The 23,170-nt window shown below is 44.1% G+C and overlaps 1 protein-coding gene across 2 annotated transcripts in view; it reads right to left on the bottom strand.

Annotated features, from left to right (window-relative positions):
* The window catches only part of gli1 (GLI family zinc finger 1), a 37,148-nt gene that overhangs the window by 4,969 nt on the left and 9,009 nt on the right, over positions 1–23,170 (bottom strand). Inside the window, exons 2-11 of one of the 2 annotated variants that reach the window (XM_027010941.2) lie at positions 5,587–5,690; positions 3,908–4,107; positions 3,036–3,137; positions 2,659–2,857; positions 2,219–2,378; positions 2,030–2,137; positions 981–1,118; positions 728–877; positions 433–597; positions 94–336 (exon numbers count right to left, since the gene is read on the bottom strand). In XM_027010941.2, the coding sequence (XP_026866742.2) occupies positions 94–336; positions 433–597; positions 728–877; positions 981–1,118; positions 2,030–2,137; positions 2,219–2,378; positions 2,659–2,857; positions 3,036–3,137; positions 3,908–4,107; positions 5,587–5,657 (1,536 nt within the window). In that variant the 5' untranslated portion in view covers positions 5,658–5,690. Of the gene's footprint in view, positions 1–93; positions 337–432; positions 598–727; positions 878–980; positions 1,119–2,029; positions 2,138–2,218; positions 2,379–2,658; positions 2,858–3,035; positions 3,138–3,907; positions 4,108–4,690; positions 4,947–5,586; positions 5,691–23,170 lie in introns of those variants that run through there. The other variant, XM_027010942.2, reaches the window with a different exon arrangement.

The raw sequence follows: 23,170 nt of genomic DNA, 5'->3' as shown, positions 1-23,170 counted from the left end.
TCTGAACCAAAAAAGAAAACCCTAATAAATATTAAAAATAGGCAAAGCACAGGGGAGGAAGACACATATGCGAGGAAAAGATCAATCTCTCACCGGTGTATTCTCTGGAGCAAGCAATTTGCAATCCTCTCTGGTCCTTTCCTCTTTCTCTACTAGCAAGTCTGTGCCTTGCCCTGCGGGGGTCAAGGCAGAGCCGGGCTGTCTAGGCCCGGTGTCACCGCGGTGTTTCTTAGTGATGTGAGCTTCTGGCCCGTGAACTGTTTTCACATGCTTGCGCAGCGAGCTCGGGTCTGTGTAGCGCTTTGTACATCCAGGGATCTTGCATACATAGGGTTTCTACGGAAGAGCAGCAGGTGTATTTAATTAATGTAAAGTGCAAGTGAATATATGTTTGAGCTTTTACGTCAACTTGCCTATGTGTGTTTGGCATACCTCATTGGAGTGTGTTCTATTCTGGTGCTTGGCACGGTCAGAGGCATTGGAGAAAGCCTTATTGCATCCTTCATGTTCACATACATATGGTTTCTCACCAGTATGTGAGCGCAGGTGTGTTTTCAGGTTCTCCAGACGAGAGTATGCCTTGTTGCAACCCTCAAACTAATGCACACATAACGCACAGTCAAAATTAATGCAGCACCTTCAAAAGGCATCACTGCATGTAAAAGAAAGCTGGAAACCGAATGTAGTTTCCAAGACACATACACAAAAACCGCACACAAACACTTACAGTGCACTTGTGAGGTTTCTCGCCGGTGTGTCTGCGCATGTGCACCACCAGCATGTACTGAGCTTTAAAAGGTCTCTGCTCACGTGAGCACTCCTTCCAGTGGCAAACAAACTCTTTCTTCTCACCATGGATATGCTCATTATTAATGTGCTAGAGCAAAACAATCAAACATTTTAGTTGGTGCGTAAGAAAGACGACGTAAGAAAGCACCTCCAGCACCACCACCAGCGTTCTCCTTCGTTCTGTGTCTTACATGCACAAGTTGTTCCTGGGTATCAAACTCTTTGCTGCAGCTCTCCCAGTGGCAGTTGGTCTCATAGATGGCCTCGGGCTCGGGTTTCTCCTCTTTGTCCAGATCATCTCGCCCCTCCAGGAGACCATGAAGAGGATCCTGCGAGGCATGCATTTAATTCTGTATAAGTCAGTAAAAAATGGGCAAGACTCCATACTTGCTTGGATCATCTCAAGCATTTTAGTCTATCAATCTTTCAGTCTTGAGTACTGACAGCGTACGATGGATGCTGGAGTCATCTTCGACTCCTTCCTGTGCAGAAGGCCTTCGGTTGAGTTGAATCTAAAGCAGCATTATTGTTTTCAATTAAATATTACTTATAGGTATACATCTGACACCCTATTTCTCGACTGTCTCATTGTTTAGACAATGAGATGTAGGTGTTATGGATTAGCATCCCAAACATGACTGTATTAATAAAGACCTGAAAGGCAAACATGATTTAAATGGTCCATTGGTATGGCTGAATAATTCAGATCAGGGCTGATTGCTTTAAAACTGCATGGAAAGAATAGCTTCCCTTAGAACTGCATCATGACATAGCACTGACAATCTATAATGCATCTAATAACGCATCTATATTGCTCGTCACTCATACTGCAACACTTTCGAGTTAAATAACTAATCCATATAATTTCACGGGTGCTGTTTGACTATGATACACAGCACAGTCTGCACAAATTCACTTGTGAAGTCACTGAAAGCACGTACCATAGATTTCTATTGAAGCCAGGTTTCTATGGCAGTTTTTGTCACATTTGTATTTGTTCAAATGTGCATTTGAACACATTTTTTTGTTGGCACATCAATGTTTAGGTAACATTTTGACTGTAGCCTTTTATATAAAAAAATGTTTTTATCTTATATAGTACAGGTAGTATAATATTGAGAGAATATGCAAGTAACTAGACAAGCAAGAAAATAAATATGAGTATTTCATTTTTGCAGTTAGATTATTGTGCATGCCCAATGTCAGAAAGCATCAGGTGCCACTGGTTCTTGCGTAGTACCTGAGTCCCAGTAGAGGATGGACTGGCCACATCTCCTTCTGAATGTTCTTCTAAGCTCTTCACATTAATGCCATCCATTACAGCACCTAAGACAGACTCTGTCTTCAGCTAGAAACAAACATACATGGTCAAACCCTTCATTGATTCATGATACAGTAAAATGGAGAGAGAGGGCAAGAGTTGTCTTACAAGTCCTTGTTTGGGCGGTGCATGGAGCCGGGGGGTGTGGGGGGGCAGGCGAGTTGGGGGACCATGGTAAGGAGCAGGGGGGTGACCGAGGGGTGTTCCATACATGGTCCCTGGAGGCCTGGACTGGTAGTTCATTGAGCTCGAGTAACCCATCGATGGACTGCAGTCATGGGGAAGGCAAAGGGTAACCTGGCTAGATGTGAATTCAGTACCACTTTGGATCTTTTCTAAAACTGAATGTTTTTCCATTTTAATATTTTCATTTATCATGTATTATTAGTTGTATTTTTGTTTCTCTGATGTAACAGTACTTCCATTTAAGTACTGCTTTGTGTACTCTTTCTTGTCTTTTCTGGCTTGTGGATTATTGTTTGAGGTACTTCATGAGGGCCTAGGCACCAAGCATCTCTAACAGTGCAACCTTACGACATGTAGTTTACCTCATGGCCCCCACAGACAGGTGCCCATATGAGCTAGCGGGGTTTTGCCCGCAGCGAGAGTTAACAAATGCCACCAGGGAGTTAGGAGAGGTGCGAATGACCGTCTGCAGGTCCACGCTGGCGTCAGACAGGGGAGAGATGGACAACGCCCGCTTTTTGCTCAGCTTCAGTACCGAACGAGGGGTGGAGAATCGGGAACCTGCATAGAGATGGGGGACATCATTTATTTATTGTTCTTACTATTACAGTTCAGTGACCCTAAAATATGAAATGTGCTTAATAGCTTTCATTGAACATTAATGTGGTATGCAGCACACACCAACTGGTTAAAGGCATTCAGATATCACTTATGATATAATGTGTGAGAGCCCTCGCACCATCTCCTGAGCCCATATGCTCTGTGCCTGACTGGTTGTGAGGGAAGCTATGATGAGCTGACATCATGTTAGTCTGGCTACAGTAGGATGGGCCACTGCCACCTGCAACACAGAGAAAAACATGTGAGTTCTCACTCTTGGATTACTGTTTATAGAAGCTGGACGTGTTATTGAAGTGGTGAGTGGTGCCTTACACAACCGCTATGAAAGGGTTCTGTAATTCCAAAGAACTCCAGAATGGAGCCATCTGTTTTGACAGCAGATGCAAAAACCATTCACATACATTTTCTCCACCTCGTTTAACTAAATCTATCCAAAATATGAGTAATAAGTAGCTCTGATAGCTCTGTATGTTGCAAAATTCTGTTGTTCAAAGTTTTGAGGCGATGGAGGAGGGAAACTGATACGTGGCCAATAGGAGAAAATAGGGGGCTGTATTATCCTTCACATGACCATGGTACTTGCAAGAGCAAGTCCACCAATCCTAGAGGCTCAGCAACATGGCAATGCAATGCAAGCAGTGCCTCAAGTACATTAAAGCTTTAAACAGTGCAGCACAGTATATTTCTTGTTAACTGATATGGCTGCAATATACAAATGAGCTCGCTAACAATATTTTCAAAGATGTGACAAAGATGTGACCTTCCTGACCAATCACTGCTGATGAGCCTTCTCTGGGTATTTTGATGAATTACAGCATTTATATGATGCCACAGATATAAACAATTTGAAAAATAATAATACAGTCCAATGTTTAATCATATCACATCAAGGAATCACCAGTGATGATGATATATCAAAAATCATATTACAATTGTACGTAGCAATATTATCACAATGGGGTAATGTAAACATCCAGTAGAGACTGTCACCTTCAGGTGGGGGCATGCCTCGGTGTCCCAGCATGCCGTGGGGCAGGGGTCCTTGTGGGGGCCGCATATAAGGATCCATGCAGGCTCCGGGGGTAAGTGAGGGGTTGTACATTGCTCTGCTGTGTGGAGGTTGGCCACAAGTGGGCGCCACACGCACAGGTGACGCCTCACTGTACAGCAATCGTACAGATGGCACCAGACTACAAACACACATTCAAATTTGGCTATTAGAACAACATACTGAGAGCAGTGGTGTTCCAGCTCCACATCTTTTAGTCTTTGAGAACGGAGCAGTGTTATGATGAATGATCATATTTAAAATTCATTGTGATTTATCCTCATAGCCACTGGAGGGCGCACAGTGCCTTTATTTTGAAAGTTGAGGAGCGTCTGAGAACATGGAAGGGGAATTCCCACATTCCTTTGACTTCTGTGTCTTCTTTTCTCTCTTTGCATACACAAACATACACACATAAACTCAATTTTGTATTATTATCTTTGTGGGGTATTTCCAATATGTCCTTGTGTATTACTGTAGCTATAAAATTCTATAAGTGCCTATTGCCTGTTACTGCCTTCAAATAAACCTAATCTTAACTTTAACCTGGGTATCCAAAATGAACATTCCATTTAAATAAATACATAAATACATTTTCCTCACATGGGCCAGCAAAATTTCCCCCAATCTTAAAAGTTTTGTTTTCCCATCTCCATGGGAACTTTTGTTCCTAGCGAAGAGCATGGCGCATACCCGCCAGCCCCCCACGCCGAGCACAAACACACCATTCCTCTCCCTGGGCTCTTCATCCCTCCATCTTCTCCTCTAGCCCATGTTCTGTGCTGGGCCCGGCCTCTGTCATTCTCTCCGAACATCGTGTGTATTCCGCAGCAGCCTAATCTCCTTCTGATCCACCAGGTGCCCTTCCCCCAGTTCTGCCTCTCTTCATGTCCTCTCATTTTTTCCCTGGACCTTTCTTTCTTTCATGCACTCTTTCTTCTCCTCTTTTTTTTGCCCGTCTTTGCTCCTTGGTCACACTAGTGTAGCCCTGTTGTTCTCTGTGGTGAACATTTTACCCCCCCCCCCTCTCTCTCTCTCTCTCTGTCCTCCTCTCTCCCTTTCTCTCTATGTTCCCCCTGACAGCTGCTTATTACTGAGTGGTCAGGGAGCTGCAACTCTCCGCATGACTGACCAAACACCACTCAGGTTACCACAGAGAGGGGGGGGGGGGGATGGAGAAGCTGACGCTGTTTCAGCCTGGGTGGCATTCTGCATGAGGGTGGAGAGGGGAAGAAGGGGAGGAGCCAGCAGCCGTCTCTACAGCAAAATCACAACACAGCCAAAAGCAAGACTGTAACTGTAACAACCGTAACTAGAGTCCTTCCATCAGCTACACTTATTCTAGTCATGTAACAACCGTAACGCCAATCTTTCCATCAGCTACACTTCTCATAGTCACGTAACAACCACAACTCGTCTTTCCATCAGCTGCGCTGCTCAGTCGTGTAACAAGCATAACGCCAGTCTTTCCATCAGCTATGCTGCTCATAGACATGTATCTTTGCACAGATCTTAAATCTCCAATAATGCCTGTTCAGATGAGCAGCATTAACTGGTCTGCTTCTGTTCTGTGCTGCATTCCACTGGCAGTACACTGGTAGTAAATGGGTGCACGTCTTACCCTTTGCTCGGCTGATTGACAGTGGTGTTGTAGTGATACAGCCCCTGGTGCGGCTGCATGTCCACGGGCATTGAGAGTGTCCCTCACTCTGCACACGCAAGCCCCTGTAAGGACACACATGTGCATTCACTATCAGCACAGGGGGAAAACAAGGGCCTGGAATCACAGCATGGTGTGTCCACCACAAATGTAAACTCTATTAGATTCTCACTTGTTATTTCTGTGGTAACACTGAGGAAAGTGTTTCAAGCACTACTCAGAAGAATTTTGTGAGGTGCACAGCTGATCAGTTTGAAGTTTCCAATTTGTCATGATTGATTTTTAGAAGGAATGCTCATATCCCACCTACTCCAGCAGGGATCGTTTGGCAATTAAAAAAATCTTGGAAAAGTGATGTTTTTCTCAAATCTGTTTTGTGCTTTGTTTTGTTTCGTTTTGAAAAGTACAATAAGATGACATCACTCACCCAGACAAAGAAAGAGATCAAGAAACAGAGAGAGAGAGAGAGAGACAGAGAGAGAGAGAGAGAGAATATGTGTGGGGGTGGATTTGAGGTGTAGATCTTGTAACATGTGTTAACAAGTTAGATATATTAAATAAAGGTTTCAAAACAGCTGAACAAAATACCATAGATATTAGACACACACACATGTTATTGCAATAAAATTGTAAAAATCACAAGGGGTTATAACTGAAACCAATGTGTGAGACAAAAAGCAGTGACTTTCATCATTGAGAATCGTTGTTTATGTGTGTGTGGCAGGACAAGCGTTAATGGCATTGTGACAAAATCCAATTCATGCCATATGGCAGGTGTGTGTCGGCAAGGGATCGCTTGGTTGAAAGAAAGAATCTGTGGATTGACTATATCTTTAACGTGTGTGAAAGCATTTATGTATAAAACTTATATAAAGAAGATAAGACCATACCTCAATGTGTTTATATAAATAGCAGGACATAAGAAGAGGCCTGGTAGTAGTTGGAGAGCACAGAGCCTGTCTGTGATGGGGAAGGAGGCTAGACCGGAAAGCATGGGTTTGGCCTGCAAATGTGTTTTGCCTGTGATTTTGAGAGAAAGTGTGTGTGTGTGTGTGTGTGTGTGTGTGTGTGTGTGTGTGTGTCTGCACACATCATGCTTTTATAGGTGCACCTGTATCCTGCTATGCTTGAGGTGCCTCAGTGCAATATAAGAGCTTCACAAAGGACACAGAATGGGGAAAAAATTCTAAAATTGAAATACTGTGACGAAGAAGCAAATTAAAATTTGACTCAAAAATATCAGGACTGAGCCCAGCTACGCCCCCATTATAAATGAGAGCGCACTATGTCAAGACTGGACACATTTACTTTGCCACTCATCATAAAGATTCCACAGTTGTCAGGGCCTTGCTGGCTCTATATTACATTTGTAAGTAGATATTTTAAAAAAACAGAAGGAGAAGCAGTGTAGAGTGCAGCGCACAGAGGTACCAGGTCAAAACAGCCATTTACCTTTCTGCTCTTGGGCTCTTCTCCCAGCTCTGTACAATTCTACAAACTAATGCTACCAGGTAATACTTTAACCGGCTGCCAACACAATCCAGCAGTCCATTTCAGAACATTTGCATGACAACAAATCCGATTAGCTACATACACTGGCATTCACTGCCTGAAACTGCTGCGATCACAGGACACTCCCCTGACAGTATTATTAATAAGACTCCACCAAATTATGCTTTAATCAAATAAGTCTATGACAGCCTTTGTTCCTGCATAGGAGCCGTGACAAACGGAGGCGAGAGCCAGACTGAGATGCCTCTCTGTTTAACAACTGCTCTCTCAGGTGGGGAACTGTCCCAGCAGTTAAGTCATCATTTAATACTTTAATGTCTCTGTGCTGACCAGTCCCTTCTCCTTATTGCTTGTCTGAGCGTAGCACCACACACGTAACAGATCCGCTTGTTAGGTGCGAAGTGCGCACCTGCGCCTGTCTGCTTCTGTGGTGCCTAGTCTTTCACAACTCTTATACCCCTCTTCCTCTCATCTCCTCCACGCCCCTGTCCTGTGCTCCCACTAACCCAGGCTGCCCAAGGGCCTCTTCCACTGCTCTTCCGGGGCCCGCATATCCAGGGCTGCCTGGGGCCACAGAGTAAACAACGTGAACCTGTCCCTGGCACTCCAACTGGCTTCATGTCAGATCGGGAAAAAGAACTCTGGAACAAGCCATAGGGCTGTATGTACTCGTCTGAACCAACCACGCTCCCTTCGTTTTTTTCTCCTCCTTCTTGGCTCACTGCTCAACCTCTTCCCTCCCGCCCTCTTGTTCCCTCCCGCCCTCTCCCGTGCTGGCAGAGTGGTGTCGAGGTGGGTGTTCTGGCTGTTATGAGCTGGAGAGGATAATGGCAGCTCTAATGTAGCTGTTCCTGACAGAGACAGAGGGAGGGAGGGAAAAAGAGAAAGAGAGATGGAAAGAGAGAGGGAGAGACGGAGAGAGAGAAAGAGAGAGAGGGAGAATTGGCCAGACTTGGAATTTTGGCAACCTTTTTTCAACCTTTTTTCCCCTCTCTCACTCCTCCTCTGTTCATACTTTAGAAAGATTAAAAATTTGCTTTTCTCCACTTGTAAACCTTGTTTTTGATTCTGCTTTAGTTTTTATAACCCCTACTCATCCATTCCTGCACAGATCGCCAACAACCCGCCCACCACCACCACCGACCCAAAATCAGGCAACCCCTCAAATTCTTCAGCACCAATGACCTCAAAGAGAACTTAGTGCATTCGTAAACTCCATTTTAGTTTCTTTCAAGTTAACCACAAAGTTTCAACAAACCCAGTCTGTAATTTCGATAGGATTTGGTAGGACAACCAAATTAGTGAAACAAACATTTGTTTATCAGCAATCGACGCATGCTGCATTGCTAGATTCTTCAGGAGGACCCATCTCTATCAGCAAAAAGATCTCCTTCAGCTTTTGAGTACACATTCTTTGAGTGACTGATGACAGATAGACTACTAGAAAGCAAGAAGTGTGTGTGAGACACAGAACAAGAGAGAGGGAGAAAATGAAACAGACAGGTCTGTGAGATGGTCTGTGAGAGATGGTCTGTGAGCTGAAGTAAAATGTTTCTATGATGTCAGCAACCATTGTGATGGCAACGCTAAACAGCTGTGAAGAAAATAACCGGAACGTTTCTCTCTCTTTCTATCTCTCTCACTCTCTCAGTTGCCTGTTCAGTGCAATGCATACCTGTGGTTTCCTGTCAGCCTCCTTTCCTTCCTACCCCTTCACCTCACAACACACACACACACACACACACACACACACACACACACACACACACACACACACACACACACATTTTCTCTCCATCTCTGCTTTTCCCTCTTCACCCACTTTGCTCTCTACTTAACAATCCACTTTTCCTAACCCATCCTCTTTCTCTTTTTCTCCTCTTTCTCTCTTCCTCTCCCTCTCTTAGCTGTCTTAACTAATAATGTTTCTTCTCTGATACCCTCCCTGCTTTCTTCTTAGTCTCCGTTCAGTGTCCTCCAGACGGTTGAGATCTTTTCAGTGTCCAGTATCAGGTTAGCAACATGCCCAAACCACAGATATTTCTTTGAACACCATGTAAAGGGTGGACGTGGGAGGTGCTTGAGCAGGGAAGGAGAAAGGGAGGTGACACCAGACAGGGAGAGAGACGGATGAAGCAGATGAGGAGGAGGGGAAAACATCTCCACCAAAAGGCTGAGGCACAGCTGGGATCCAGCTGTAGTGGCTGACGTCTAACACACACACACACAAGCACGCGCAAACGCACGCACACAAAACATGCACAATCCATCAATAACACACAGCGCACACACGCATATGCACACAGATGCACAACTTGTGCTTTCTCACATTCTCCCTCGCCTCACCGCAAGGTCAGATCCGTCACTGAACTATTCACTCTAACTCTTGGCCTTACACAAACCCACACACACACCGACACCCACACAAACACATACACCCACACGCATATGTGAACACGATCCCATATGATCTTGCTATTCTGAGCAGTCAAACCCAGAATAGCAATTCCAAAACCCTTTAATAACCCCTGGAGTTGACCACAAAGATTTTGTATAAAATAATAATCACAATAATGATGGGTGGCCCAACGTGTGTGTGGGGAGGGGTGAGCGCGTGTGCGTGTGGTGCACTGAGCTACTTTTATAATAAATACCACAATAAGTAGGGTGCTGTGGTATAAGGAGAACAGATAAGAGGGGAAGCCAAAGGAGAGAGGAGGAGTAGAGGAGAGAGGAGAGGAGAGACGTGGTTAGAACATGCCTGGCATCTGCAGGAGGTACCGCCAGGGGAAATACGAGGGACCTTTACATTTACAAACGGGTTTTATGGCAAGGCCAAATGCGACGGGTCCTACTGCGCATAGACCACACACTTGAGCTGGGATGCCCTGCCTAGATCATGTGTCAGTCTGTCACAGCAGCTGACATACGGTAGGTTGTGTGTTTCGTACTAATTTTCAGAACTGTCAGGAAAATAAAAGTCCTTCACACCTACTCTGATTGCATATTTGGGATCTAGTATAGATCTCTCCAAACCAAACTGTCAAGGGTGTAAAGATTTTTTTAAAAATTATAGTGTAACCAAATGTTAAACTATTGTTGATACTCCCCACACCCTTGGTTTCTTCCTAAGGCAACTCATTTGCCATGTATCAAATATGTACATATTGTAACATCCCCTACAAACAATCTTTTCTCTCCATTTGATGTTCTTATGGCTGTCATTAGGCTGGGCTACACCTCATTGCTTTGCTGATGTGTGATCAGTGTCTGCGATCTCCTTTAAATCTCATTCCCTCCCTCTTCCATTCTTAAACGCACAAGTCACCTGTCTGGACTTGCTCTCAGCATGTTAATTGTCTTTGTGAGTGTGTTAAAGTTTGTCAGAGATGAGTCAGGGCTTTGGCTATGCTCCTTCTACACTGCCTGAGCATCAGCTCTCTCTCTCTCTCTCTCTCTCTCTCTCTCTCTCTCTCTCTCTCTCTCTCTATTTATCTATCTCTCTCTCTCTCTAACTTCTTTAACGACGTTTTCCCCTTTTCTCCTTCTGTCTCATCTTCTAGACGTTCTCTAAAAAAGTTCTCTAGACGTTCTCTAAAAAAATTGCTAAAAAAGCTTCACATCCACTTCAAGTGGAGTGAGTTCATTGGGAATTTGGGGATTTTCCTCTTCCTTCCTGCTTGCTAGCCTCAGCAAGGTGGCAGCGGGACCTACTCGTCCAGCTGCGTTCGCCCCTCTCTGCAGGAGCAAGTGCCCAAGTGGAGAAAGAGGGCAGCAACAGCATCTCCATTGCCATTTATATCACTGAGTGCCAACAAATTACCTCTGCATCCTGCAGCCAAGAGATGAGCAGGGTGGGGGTAGGGGGTGGGTGTGAGTCATTCCTCTGCCTAGCTGGAGCTCAGACAGCGGAGCGTGCTTGTGTGTGGCCCCAACGGCTGCTGCAGCGAGCCAACGACACTCGCTCACGAGCACGGCGCCGACCGATTCACACTGATCGCATTACGCACACACACACACACACACACACACACACACACACACACACACACACACACACACACATTTGTGAACACATGCAGAGAACTAAACTGTGCCCTTAATTGCTCTCAACACCCAGCAGTGTAACAGACTCTACAACAACTTTATTAAAGTCTTCATAAATAGAGCTCGGACTGCCTCATTAAAGCAGAACAGATAACAATAGGCTTTTTCTTCTGTCTCCACATTCAGGATGATGCCAAATTCATGTAATCATGCCATATTGGTTAAGTCAATGCTTATTAAACACACACACACACCTCTTAGTGCTGAAGTTGCAAAGCGTTTGTCAGGTGCATGTTACGCACCTCAACAAAATAAGACAAAACAGAATTAGAAAACAGAAACAAAGTACACCAGCAAAAAAAAAAAAGGTGAACATGGAACATGATATGGAAAATGTTTTAGTGTCAGTTGTGTTTGCTGCTGCATGTGTGTGGGAGTGTGTGTGTGTGTGTGTGTGTGTGTGTGTAAGTGTGGGAGTGTGTGTGTGTGTGTCTGTGTGTGTGGGAGTGTGTTTGTGTGTGGGAGTGTATTTGTGCGTGGGAGTGTGTATGTGTGGGAACGTGTGTGTGTGTGTGGGTGTGTATGTGTGTGGGAGTGTGTGTGTGTGGGAGTGTGTGTGTATGAGAGAGTGTGTGTGTGTGTGTGTGTGTGGGAGTGTGTTTGTGTGTGGGCGTGTGTATGTGTAGGAGCGTGTGAGTGTGTGTGTGTGTGTGAGTGGGAGTGTGTGTGTGGGGGGGAGTGTGTGTGTGGGGGTGTGTCTGTGTGTGAGTGTGTGTGTGTGTGTGTGTGTGTGTGTGTGTGTGTGTGTGTGTGAATGTGTGTGTGTGTGTGTGTGTGTGTGTGTGTGTGTGTGGGAGTGTGTGTGTGTGTGTGTGTGTGAGTGTGTGTGTGGGAGTGTGTGTGTGTGTGTGTGTGTGTGTGTGGGAGTGTGTGTGTGTGTGTGTGTGTGAATGTGTGTGTGTGTGTGTGTGAGTGTGTGTGTGTGTGTGTGAATGTGTGTGTGTGTGTGAGTGTGTGTATGTGTGGGAGTGTGTGTGTGTGTGTGTTTGTGTGTGGGAGTGTGTGTGTGTGTGTGTGTGTGTGTGTGTGTGTGTGGGAGTGTGTGTGTGGCAGTCAGGCCTCCTGCACTCCCAACTGTCTTTTGCCTGTAAGCCGAATCATAGTGAGATGGAGAAAACAACAGAAGCTTGGGTGAAGAATTCAGTGCTCGGGTGGCCTTACTGATCAGACAGGCGGAGCAGCATCTGTGGCTGGAACACTCCTAACGAAGCATTAGTGCACTGCTGGCACACATCAAAAGAAGGAAAAAAACACAGCCTCCCAACACACAGACAAACTCCGTCGATTTTCCGCTCAGTGATTTTCGCTGTTCAGCGTTATTTGCTCACTAGCATCTAATTAGGAAATTATTGGTTTTATTGTTTTATTTTCATTTCTCTAACTCTCCCTCTCTCCCCGAGGTGGACATCAGACATTCCAGTTGAACAGTTTTGGGTTTTTTTTTTGACACGGCTCTTGGCCTCCATTTCCACCGGCAGGCTAAATTATCTGTGCTGTAAAGTCAAAATAACAAATGCTCTCTTGTGTTGCATAGTGTTAGTTTACTTTTACAGTACAAAATTAAAAAATTAAGCACAAAACTATGAATTAAGAAATAAAAAACAAAGTAAGAAATGAATACAATCTTAAGGTTTAATCTATGGAAAATAGTTACAAATCTTGTTTTAGCCTTCAAACCAGGCTTTTTAATGTTTTTCCTTTTTTCACTTTTCATGATTCATGATTTCATGATTGTAACATTTATTTATTTATTCCTTACTCCCTTCATTTTTTTCAACTTCTTTGTGGAAAAAACACTGTTCTCTGCTCAAAATTTAATTTTCTGTGTTGGTTCAGAAACTGCACTGCCCCGGTTAACACAGATTTGTTATGGAAGCTGCTTGTATACATTTGTTTACCTGCTGCAGTAGTCCACCGTGTTCTTGTGCCACGAGCCAACAGGGCGGCACAAATGGAACTGCTTCAGTGTTTTGAACTAGACCCGTCTCTTTAGGTCACCAGCGAGCTCTTTCACTGAAGACTAGAAAGCGTGACACAAAGACATGCCTTCTACCCCTCTAATCTGCACTCATTTTCTCTCTCTCTCTCTCTCTCTCTCTCTCTCTCTCTCTCTCTCTCTCTCAGCCGTACTTTCCGCTGCTATCCGCCGTGCTTCAGACATGAAGAGGGAGCAAGGATCGCGGAGGGGGTGTAAAGGCTAAACTCTCTCTCCTACCTGAGGGGAGACAAATGCTGAAACGTTTATGAGAAGGAGCAGTGGGGAGAAAAGGAAAGGAAAGAGAGCGACCAAAGGAGAGGAGAGAGAGAATGGAAAAGCTCTCGTGTCTGAGAGAGCAGCTCTGCTGAGAGCCAGGCTGTAGGGCTCTTGGGAAGTTTGTCTTGTAATTGAGTCAATTGTTGACCTCCTGTTGAGCCTGCCAGGGTACTCCGAGGAGCAAGGCCTCCGGAATAATAAATGTCCCCCCCCCCATCCCTCTGTTCCGAGCTCTCGTTTCCCCTCCTCTCCTCTGCTGTTTCAGAGTGACTGTGCTGCGACTCAAAGGCTGTGATTTAGGGGGAGCTGTACAATCTTTTCACTCCCTCTCTCCTCCTTTCGCATTCTTTCTTTATTCCCATTCTTCCTTTTCTTCGCTCCGTGAGACGAATTCTAATCACCCACTCCTCCTACAATCGCTCAACATTCCCTCCCCCCTCCCTGTGACCTCCTTTCAGTCTCATTATTACCCAACTGTACGCCTCTCTCCGCATCTTCCCGTCTGTCATACCGTTCACCTTGTACGTCCCTATACTCTCCTCCCAAAGACCCCCAAGTCTGTGCTCCATAGCCAAGCCAAACAAAACTAGACATAGCTCAACAGGTGATGTTCAATAGCTTTTGAACACGCATGATGTTGGTTCAGTTGCTGCAGCATGTCTGCACGTACTTACCTACCAGGTCGCCGGATTTGCAAAATGTCATCAGCGGTGCACTTTCTTATCAAGTCATCTCGTACTTCAGAATTGTGTGGTCCATCTTCAGCACATCATCTGGATTTCATACTAATACCTGTGTCTTAACGAGGATGTTTGCCCAGAAGGGAATCGCAGACATTGAAGCACTCTGTGAAATTCTGTCTAAAAGATGCTGTAGCCAGTGGAGGGGGGGAATGAGATGACTTCATTGATCTCTTTCCACGGTCTGCCTGTTTGTCTGAGAGCTTTGGCCTTCAGCCCTACTATGAGAGAGTCGCGAGTGAACTACAAAAGCTGTTTCCTTCAGTTGAAGAGTATTACAAAAGAGTGAGTTACTGATATTTTCTTGCTGATGGCATCTCTGCTGACACTATTGTGGCATTGTAGAGCTGTGTAGTCTACACAATACATTATGCATATTACACATAATGACACTACATAGTCATTGTCCTCTGAAAAACAATGAGTTCAAAGTATCATTTCCTATTTGCTTGATGTTAAAAATAGAAATTAGACATTGAAGCGTTTAGTCCATTCCGAAACATTTGCGCTGATTGACGAAACACTTTTGTCATTTGTTTTATTTATGTCCGTTTTCCTCTGTACTACACCTACTGTTTACCGTCCTGGAGGTGACCTCTCAAGACCTTTAATCATAAGTATTTTACCTTTAACTTCCATCATTTGCTTGCTGTTTTTCCTCTTTTATCACTTAAACACAGCTGACTTATATTAGCGCAGTCCCCCCTGTTTGATGAATGCATATCCAAGGGGAGCTTTGCTCTGTATACTGACAGTTGCACTTTGTACATGTCATAGCTGTTTCATGTACCGTAACCACATGTTGCTTTGCGATCATCACCTAGCAGTGTCACAGCTGAGCTGGGTGAGGGGGAGGGGTTGGATTAAACAACCTCCCTCGTTCTCTGGACTGCCACGGGCCAGACAAGGAAGCACTCAGTCAGCCCTCAGTCCCACTCTCTCGCCTCGTCCCTGTTTCCTGTCCTCGGCCGTGTGTCTCCTCTCCTCTAGTGTTTGTTAGGAAATCCTGAGTAAACCGAGCCTGTTTGTTCTTGCTTTGTCAACGTGCTGTTTTTATAGACTCCCACTGTTGACAGTTCTTCCACTTCTATTGGCCTCTCGCAAGCTGGATAACACTGTGCAAATATGTGCGTGTACACGCTCGCAATCTTTGAAACACCCTGCGGACACACAGGCCACATGCGCACCCAAGTGCACATCTCCAGTAAAGAACAAGGCAACAGCAGGACAGCACGGACTAACCACTTTAAAAACAGTCTTATTCAAGTTCAGTGACTACTCAGATAAAATGCTTAGAAAAGATTCAGTTTTATAATAATTCAATTTGGAACCACTTTAATTTTTTACTTTAAATTAAATAATTGGGGTTTTTTAGGGAGTGGGTTGCATTCAAGTTATTGAGTTGTTGCATTTCCTTAATTATTTAAGGAATTATGCATTTTATTGGCTTAAGTTGTAGGTTTGTGTGTCATAATTCAAACAAGTCAACAAATTGAGGTTTTGAGTTGTCTTTATCCAGTGTTCAAAATACTGCTGTATTTTTTTTAAACTAATGTGATTTTTCCCTCATCAAGAGAAGCATATGAAAACCAGGAACATCTTCAGTAGGGTCTCAAAATCAGAATCCACTGCCAAGAACAACTTTTAATTCATTTAATTTTAATTTCTGAGAATGTATCCATTTTACGAGATATTTATGTGTAAAAAAATAAACTGAATTAAGCAGACAAATGATTTTGAACATGATTGAGAAATCACGAACCTAAACTATATATAACTAGCCTGACTGCCATTTGTTTCATTTTTTAAAAATTGCTGATGCTGATCTTTTATTACATAAAATTAACATGAACGTTGATCCTTTGGTGCTTTATAGTTGCTAGAGCATGTGCTGTAACTTTGCTGTAACTTTGAAAAACGATTTCTGTTGAAAATCTATTCTAAGTGTTATCGGCTGTGTCAAAGGCGCTTAGTGAAACGGTCTGATTCTACTTCCAAGTGCTGCACAACTGCCCAGTTCTTCAGTCTTTGGTAGTGATCTTAGGACCCTTGATCTTTAGGACCCTCGGTCTTTAGAACCCTTGGTCTTTGGGATCCTTGGTCTTTATTACCCTTGATCTTTAAGAGCCTCGGTCTTTAGAACCCTTGGTCTTTGGGATCCTTGGTCTTTAGGACCCTTGATCTTTAGGAGCCTCGGTCTTTAGAACCCTTGATCTTTAGGAGCCTCGGTCTTTAGAACCCTTGGTCTTTGGGATCCTTGGTCTTTATTACCCTTGATCTTTAGGACCCTTGGTCTTTAGTACCCTTGATCTTTAGGAGCCTTGGTCTTTATTACCCTTGATCTTTAGGACCCTTGATCTTTAGGATCCTTGGTCTTTAGAACCCTTGGTCTTTAGAACCCTTGGTCTTTGGGATCCTTGGTCTTTAGGACCCTTGATCTTTAGGACCCTTGGTATCAGGCCAAATGGACAGGGAGCTCTTACAGCAGGAGCCGTGTCATTTCTGCACTTCTCACATGCAGGAAAATTAATGATTCAGAGGACCTCACTTGTTACTAAAAGGGGAAAATGGTGATGATAAGGTTATAGATTAGGCATATATTGGAATTTTAGTTGTCAGTGGAGAAAAATGTCTTTCGCTGAGTGCATTAAGAAACAGTAATGACAGGCCAAAGCTACTATCTAAATTCTATACTATAGACTTAAGGGCTTGAAGTTGGTGTTAGTGGAAATTAGGGTCATGGCTAATTGAAGTGACAGGCACTGTACCACAGGCAGAGCAAGGCTGTTTGATTGTGATGGTTGGAAGGTGTGTGTATGTGTGTGTGTGTGTGTGTGTGTGTGATGCTGGTGGTGCAGGGGTGGTATAGTTGAGAGGTGCAGGGCGCCGGTTTGAAGCAGCTGCCCATTAGTAGCTCCTTAGCCCAGACTGTAGGCCTGCATTCACCTTAACGCAGACAGATCATGGACATCAGCGGGGGGTACAGGCTGAGTCCCTGCGCACCCCTTCCTGGGAGTAATCCCTACTATCAGTGCACTTCTACTACACTATTTCACAGGCCTGTCCATCCAGGCTCTCGTCCCCGGCCTGTCCCTTTCTCACCCCAGGCCTGGTCTCAGACCCATGACAATAGCAAGGACACAGCAGCACCTTCTCTTTGTGTATTAGAGGACAATGCGGACATCACACTACTGCCATAAATGCTTCCTCTTCTCCCTGGGAGGAGTGTGTGTGTGTGCGTGCGTGTGTGTGCGTGTGCGTGTGTGTGTGTGTGTGCGTGTGTGTGCGTGTGCGTGTGTGTGCGTGTGTGTGAGTGTGTGTGAATGATCACTACTAAATGGGTCATTACCATGAGAAGGTGAGACAGTCAGAGCGTGATAATGACGTCTGCAGGGTCTCTGGCTCTGTCAAAGACCTGTGTGAGTACTGTGAATACCAAGATAGCACACTATTACACATTTTTGTCCCCTGTTTAGTTTCTTAATAAAATAACAGGAGAATTCTGTCCACCTTGCACTGAGAAGGAGAACAGTATAAAATTAAACACAGACGGGTCTCTCCAGGTGTACCTAATGCTGAATTACAGCCCTGTTATTAGTAACTGATATTGTTTAGCGCGGTGAAGTACACGCGACTGCGTGTCTTTTGAGGCAAAATAGGAGTCGACTCAAATATGAAAGTATTTCGTTTTACTATACACTTGTAGAGGTTCAATGGGATAACCATACCTATTTCATCTCCAACCATAGTAGCATGAGACTAATTTCTCATGCCTTAATAAAAGAACCCCTCTAAAGAGGGATATTGAAGCGGTGGAAGACATACTTCCACTTCCCAGAGATTAAATGGGAGTAACAGCATATCGGTCAACTACCCAAGGGAACTACCTACACTGTAAAAATAAATAAATAAATAAAATTGTCCTAACTTTAAACAATTTGAGTAACTTGGCTCCTTATATTTTTAGTTTCAATGAAGTAGTAATTTACTAACTCAACCATAAAAGTTAGCTGAAAAATAATCAGTGACTTAAATTCAGTTCAGTTAATATAAAGTGATAAGGCAGGTAACTATGGTTGCTATGGTTATTATATACTATAGGTTACTATGTTCTTTTTTGTTGTTTAAATGGCAAATCATTTTAAAGTGTTTCTTGTAGCTCACATTCAGGCTAAAACAGAGAGGGATGCACTACAATGATACAGAGTTTCAGAGATGACATGGCATCGTTTTTGAGGTAAATTCCAGATTAACTAAAACAACACTGCTTTGCACACAGCCACAAAAAGTCTCCATTCATGATAATTGTCTAGTAAACAAATATTGCTTGACCAACAGGTTTTTACACATCATACTATCAATGTCACCATATCATTATCATTACAGGTCCCAAGTAAATGCACATCCACATAATTTGCTTAAACAGCATGAGAATGGCTCATCTAAGCCGAATTTGAGCTGAAAAGTCTAGAACAGCAGTCAAGACCATTTTACATTTGATCATTTGAGTGGGAGAGAGAAAAAGGAGACCCTCATGAGATCAGGAACTCCTAAATGAATAAGACCCTAAAGGCAGAGGGGACATTAGCATTTTAACAGGCAGGCTGGTGCCTGCCTAAGCCTGTCTTACCCCCCAACCTCCCTGCCCCCAACCCCTGAGTGCACACACACACACACACACACACACACACACACACACACACACACACACACACACACACACACACACACACACAGGCCCTGAGCCTGTCTGGTTGCTAGACAATGCACTTGGTTATGTGAGTTATGTAAAGACCCTTGTGCGCACAAAGCCACAGAGGCTGCAGTTTTGCTGCGAGCTCTTCAGCATCCGCCGCTTCCACATGGAAAGGGCCTCTCCTCTCTACAAGCAGCTCTCACACGTCACGCTGCTAAAGGCCTTTACTCCATCTCTCTCTCTCTCTCCCCATCTCTCTCTCTCTCTCTCTCTCTCTCTGCCCCTCTCTGTCCTGCTGTTTATGGAGGGATGAGTCAGTGAAGTATCCCTCTCTCTCCCCCTCCTCTTCTCTACTTCAGATCTGGGGTTAAAACAGCTGCCTTCTTCACTCATGGACTGGTGTGTCTAGTATGCCTGGAGAGTGTGTGTGTGTGTGTGTGTGTGTGTGTGTAGTCCAGCCTTTGGAAGTATGTCTCAAGGCTTCTCGTGGGTTTAGGCAAAACTGGATGAGACTTTAGGAAAAAACATCTCCAGGCTCTGTGTGTGTGTGTGTGTGTGTGTGTGTGTGTGTGTGTGTGTGTGTGTGTGTGTGGATCACATAGTGGTGAACCACACACCTCACAGCTTCAGCAAACACTTGTGCTTATGAGGGAAGTCATCTCCAAAGGTGTGCAAACAACAGTAAATAACTGCTATTAACCATAATTCTACCACAGTAGGAAAATGGTTCATAACTCTGTCCCTATAAAAACATGCACATGCACACATACACACACACACACACACACATGACCAGTGTTTCACAAAAATCCCTCTTTCCTGATGTTCAGTGTCATCAACAACAGCAGCAAACCTACACACTGTACCATACCAACGCATTGGTTTGGGTATCATCTCGTTTGCATAGCCGTATATTTCCATGTTGAGCTTCTAAAAGCAGATCACGCTTTGCATGAGTGTATAAGGATGTGAATCAGAGAGGATATGCGAGCATCCCCTCTCAGACACACTCCCAGACGTGCTGTCCAAGAAAAGGGTTGGGTTCGCAGGGAGAGGCTCTGACTTTTGCCCCGTACTCACATTCACATCATCAATATTGTACGCACACTCACTCTCACATACACACACACACACTTTCTCACATGCCTTTTCTGCCACTAGTGTCTGCGTAAATCTCTCTATGACAGTCCACCCTATGTTCTGACAACCTAATAGGTGTCATTGGATACAGGTGTCTCAGCAGGGAACTACCAACTGCCTTACACACCCACACAAACACACACACACACACACACACACACACACACACACATAAAAAAAATTACAATGGGAAACCTGTGTTCCTCTTGCTGGAAAAGCACACAGAAGAAAGTGTTCCTTCCTGACTTCTTTGGCTTTAAGATCTAGGGTTAACTATCACACCTAGCAATCAGAGTTAGGAAAGACTGTTATGCCTTACATCACAAAAACAGCGGAGCTGAGATGTAGGGCTAATCTCTCTCTGAGCACTGGACCTAGCAGATCCACGACATTAAGAAACTGGTTGAGATTTTGAATTTTATCATTCAGAAGTACTGGAACAAATAAATTAAGACAAACGGCTACAGTGCATAGACCCAACTGTGTGTGTCTAGTGTATATATGTGTGTGGGTGTGTGTGTGAGAGAGAGTTTCTGTGATTCCCGGATTCCCGCATGTGGTTGTTTACAGCACCTGAGCAGAGGTATGAGAATAAATGCAGGCTCTGTGTGTGTGTTTGTGTATGTGTTTGTGTGTGTGTGTGTGTGTGTGTGTGTGCGTGTGTGTGCATAACTGCGGGATGAGCCCACAAACCCCTCACCTCACTGTTTAACCAGGTGTGAACACACTTTCCTCCCTCCCTGTCCACCTGGGGAAGACTTTCACCGGAACAATGGTCTTACAGTCATGATGCACAGCCCTGTTTCACACAGCCATCCCCATATCAGATTTCCCCATGTTAATTACATCCAAATTTCCGCCTTCTCAAAAGACTTCACATTCAAATTGCTTACGCCTAACCATAGGCCTTAGTTCCATTCCTCATCTGGGACTTTTCAAACGATTTAACCTTGAATCACCTTTATCGGTCTTATTCCGCACCACAGTTAAACTGACCTAGGGTCAGTAGCTTAGTCCTATATCTTAACGCATCTCATTCCATGCCTGTATAGAATGCTGATGGAGCCCACATTCACTGGACGTGCTTGTATTGATGCTCTTCTCAGTCCTTTTTCAGGAGGCCAGTCTCAGCATGGGCCAATCTTCCTCACAAAACCGCACACACAGCGAGAGGGTGATCAAAGAAGGAGTGCGCATCCACTTTTTCTCGTCCTTCAGCCCCTTTATTCTGCTGCCTCCTCTGTTCTGCTGTGAGGCCTCTGAATATGAACCTACCATGGCGCTTCTCTAGGCTCAGACCTCTCTGCGGCTCCCTCTCCTTCTCTCTCTCACGCTCCCACCAAACCTCTGACGGCAGGTGGACTTGGCTCCTGTGAACTCTCCTGACAGAAATGCTTAGAACGGGCGTAAATGGGGCAATTGGGGCTGAGGGTGGCAACAGGAGAAGGGGATTTGGGGGAGGGGAGGGGAGAGGATCTGCAGGAAAAGAAATGGCTCAGAACCTGAAACAACAACAGCTGCAGCAGTGCTCCTACAGTGCGATACATGCCACCTGCCCGAAAGAAACTAATCATCACCTTCCCAATAAAGAATTCACATCTAGAGACTGTATTTCAGAACAACAACAAAAAACAGTTACAGACAAATTTAGCACCTTGGAACTGTGAAAGGCATTCTACATTTATACAGCAAAGTGTTTGCAACTCCTAATGCGAGACACAAGACAACAGTAATAAATATTGAAATCACTTCACACTTGAAACAGGACTGTTTTAGATAGATGCACTTTGACACTCCAGGTTATGTGATAATATTATATATTATCATACCACAGTTCCTTCTGTACAACCTCCCTCCATTGAGAAGTTCCTTAGGGATTATTGTGGCTTGTCGAAAACTGCATTAACAATTATTCAGTGCCCAATAAAAACAGTAAATGTGCTGTGGTCTGGCTGTCTCAAATCCATAAAGACATTAATATTTTCTCACACAAAAGAAAAATAAATCTTTAGAGTTCTAAAGTTTGACTCTTCTACCTTTAATAAAACATGTCTTTAAGAAGACATGACAAGGTTTCTCTATTCTTCCCATAATGCCTTTCCTTTGTGGTTCTATACAGAATTTCTGTGAAAGGAGTTTACTGATGTCATTAAAATATATATCCAGTGAGAAGCTGGAAAATACCAGCATGTTTTGAACTGGAGCAGTTTTTGTTTAATGCCTAAAGTTTTACTACCTTGCAAACTGCTCCATCTTGTGCTGATATAGGACCATTTCTACCTCAACCCAAAACTATCATTCCAAAAGCAGAACTACAAAACTGGCCTCAGATCGGCATAAAACTGCAATTTATACCCAGACAGCCAATGCAATGCCAGTATGAAATCAGCTCCTCTGTACATAAAATGAATTAGCTTCTACATAGTATGTTTGTCGTCATTTGATCTTGCATAAGTGACTATTACACTGTAGGAATTAGTGACACTGGTGATTTTTACCAACATGCTGTAAAAACGTAAAGTCACCCTCCCGATCTCTCTGAGGCCTGTAACCTTTCCCTTGTTCTGTTTCTTCTCCATCCTGCGCTGTGCCCCTTCCGCACAGATAAGGCCATATAAAGCACAGAGCCCCATCTTTTAGCTCACCTAGTCAGTTATGTTGGATTTATTCTTCATGCTGTATTCTTCATGCTATGTTGCTTCAAGCTGCCAGAATGGGGGTTGTCTTGTTGGATTAAATCTTAATTTTCACTCGTTCATGCCCATACACGCCCAACATGCACCGCTAACTACTTATAACCATTGTCATTGGACTATTAAGGAAAGTTTCCTATTTGACCAGTAACATGGGGACACACGTTTCCTCTTGTAGGAAAAAATTTAATGCAGTGCCAACTACTGCACTGAATACAACTCCCTCTTAAAGTACCCTGAAGGATGACATCCCAAATGTGTGTGTGTGTGTGTGTGTGTGTGTGTGTGTGTGTGTGTGTGTTTGTATTCGGAGAACGCTTTAAAACACACATGGATCCATGTACACATACTGGCATTTTCTTTCTTTGGACTTTGGCCTTTTTTTCTTTCTTTGCTCAGTTGT

Source organism: Electrophorus electricus, chromosome 3 (assembly GCF_013358815.1).
Source record: "Electrophorus electricus isolate fEleEle1 chromosome 3, fEleEle1.pri, whole genome shotgun sequence".
In the NCBI taxonomy this organism is placed as follows: domain Eukaryota; kingdom Metazoa; phylum Chordata; class Actinopteri; order Gymnotiformes; family Gymnotidae; genus Electrophorus; species Electrophorus electricus.
This window is presented reverse-complemented; position numbering and strand designations above follow the sequence as displayed.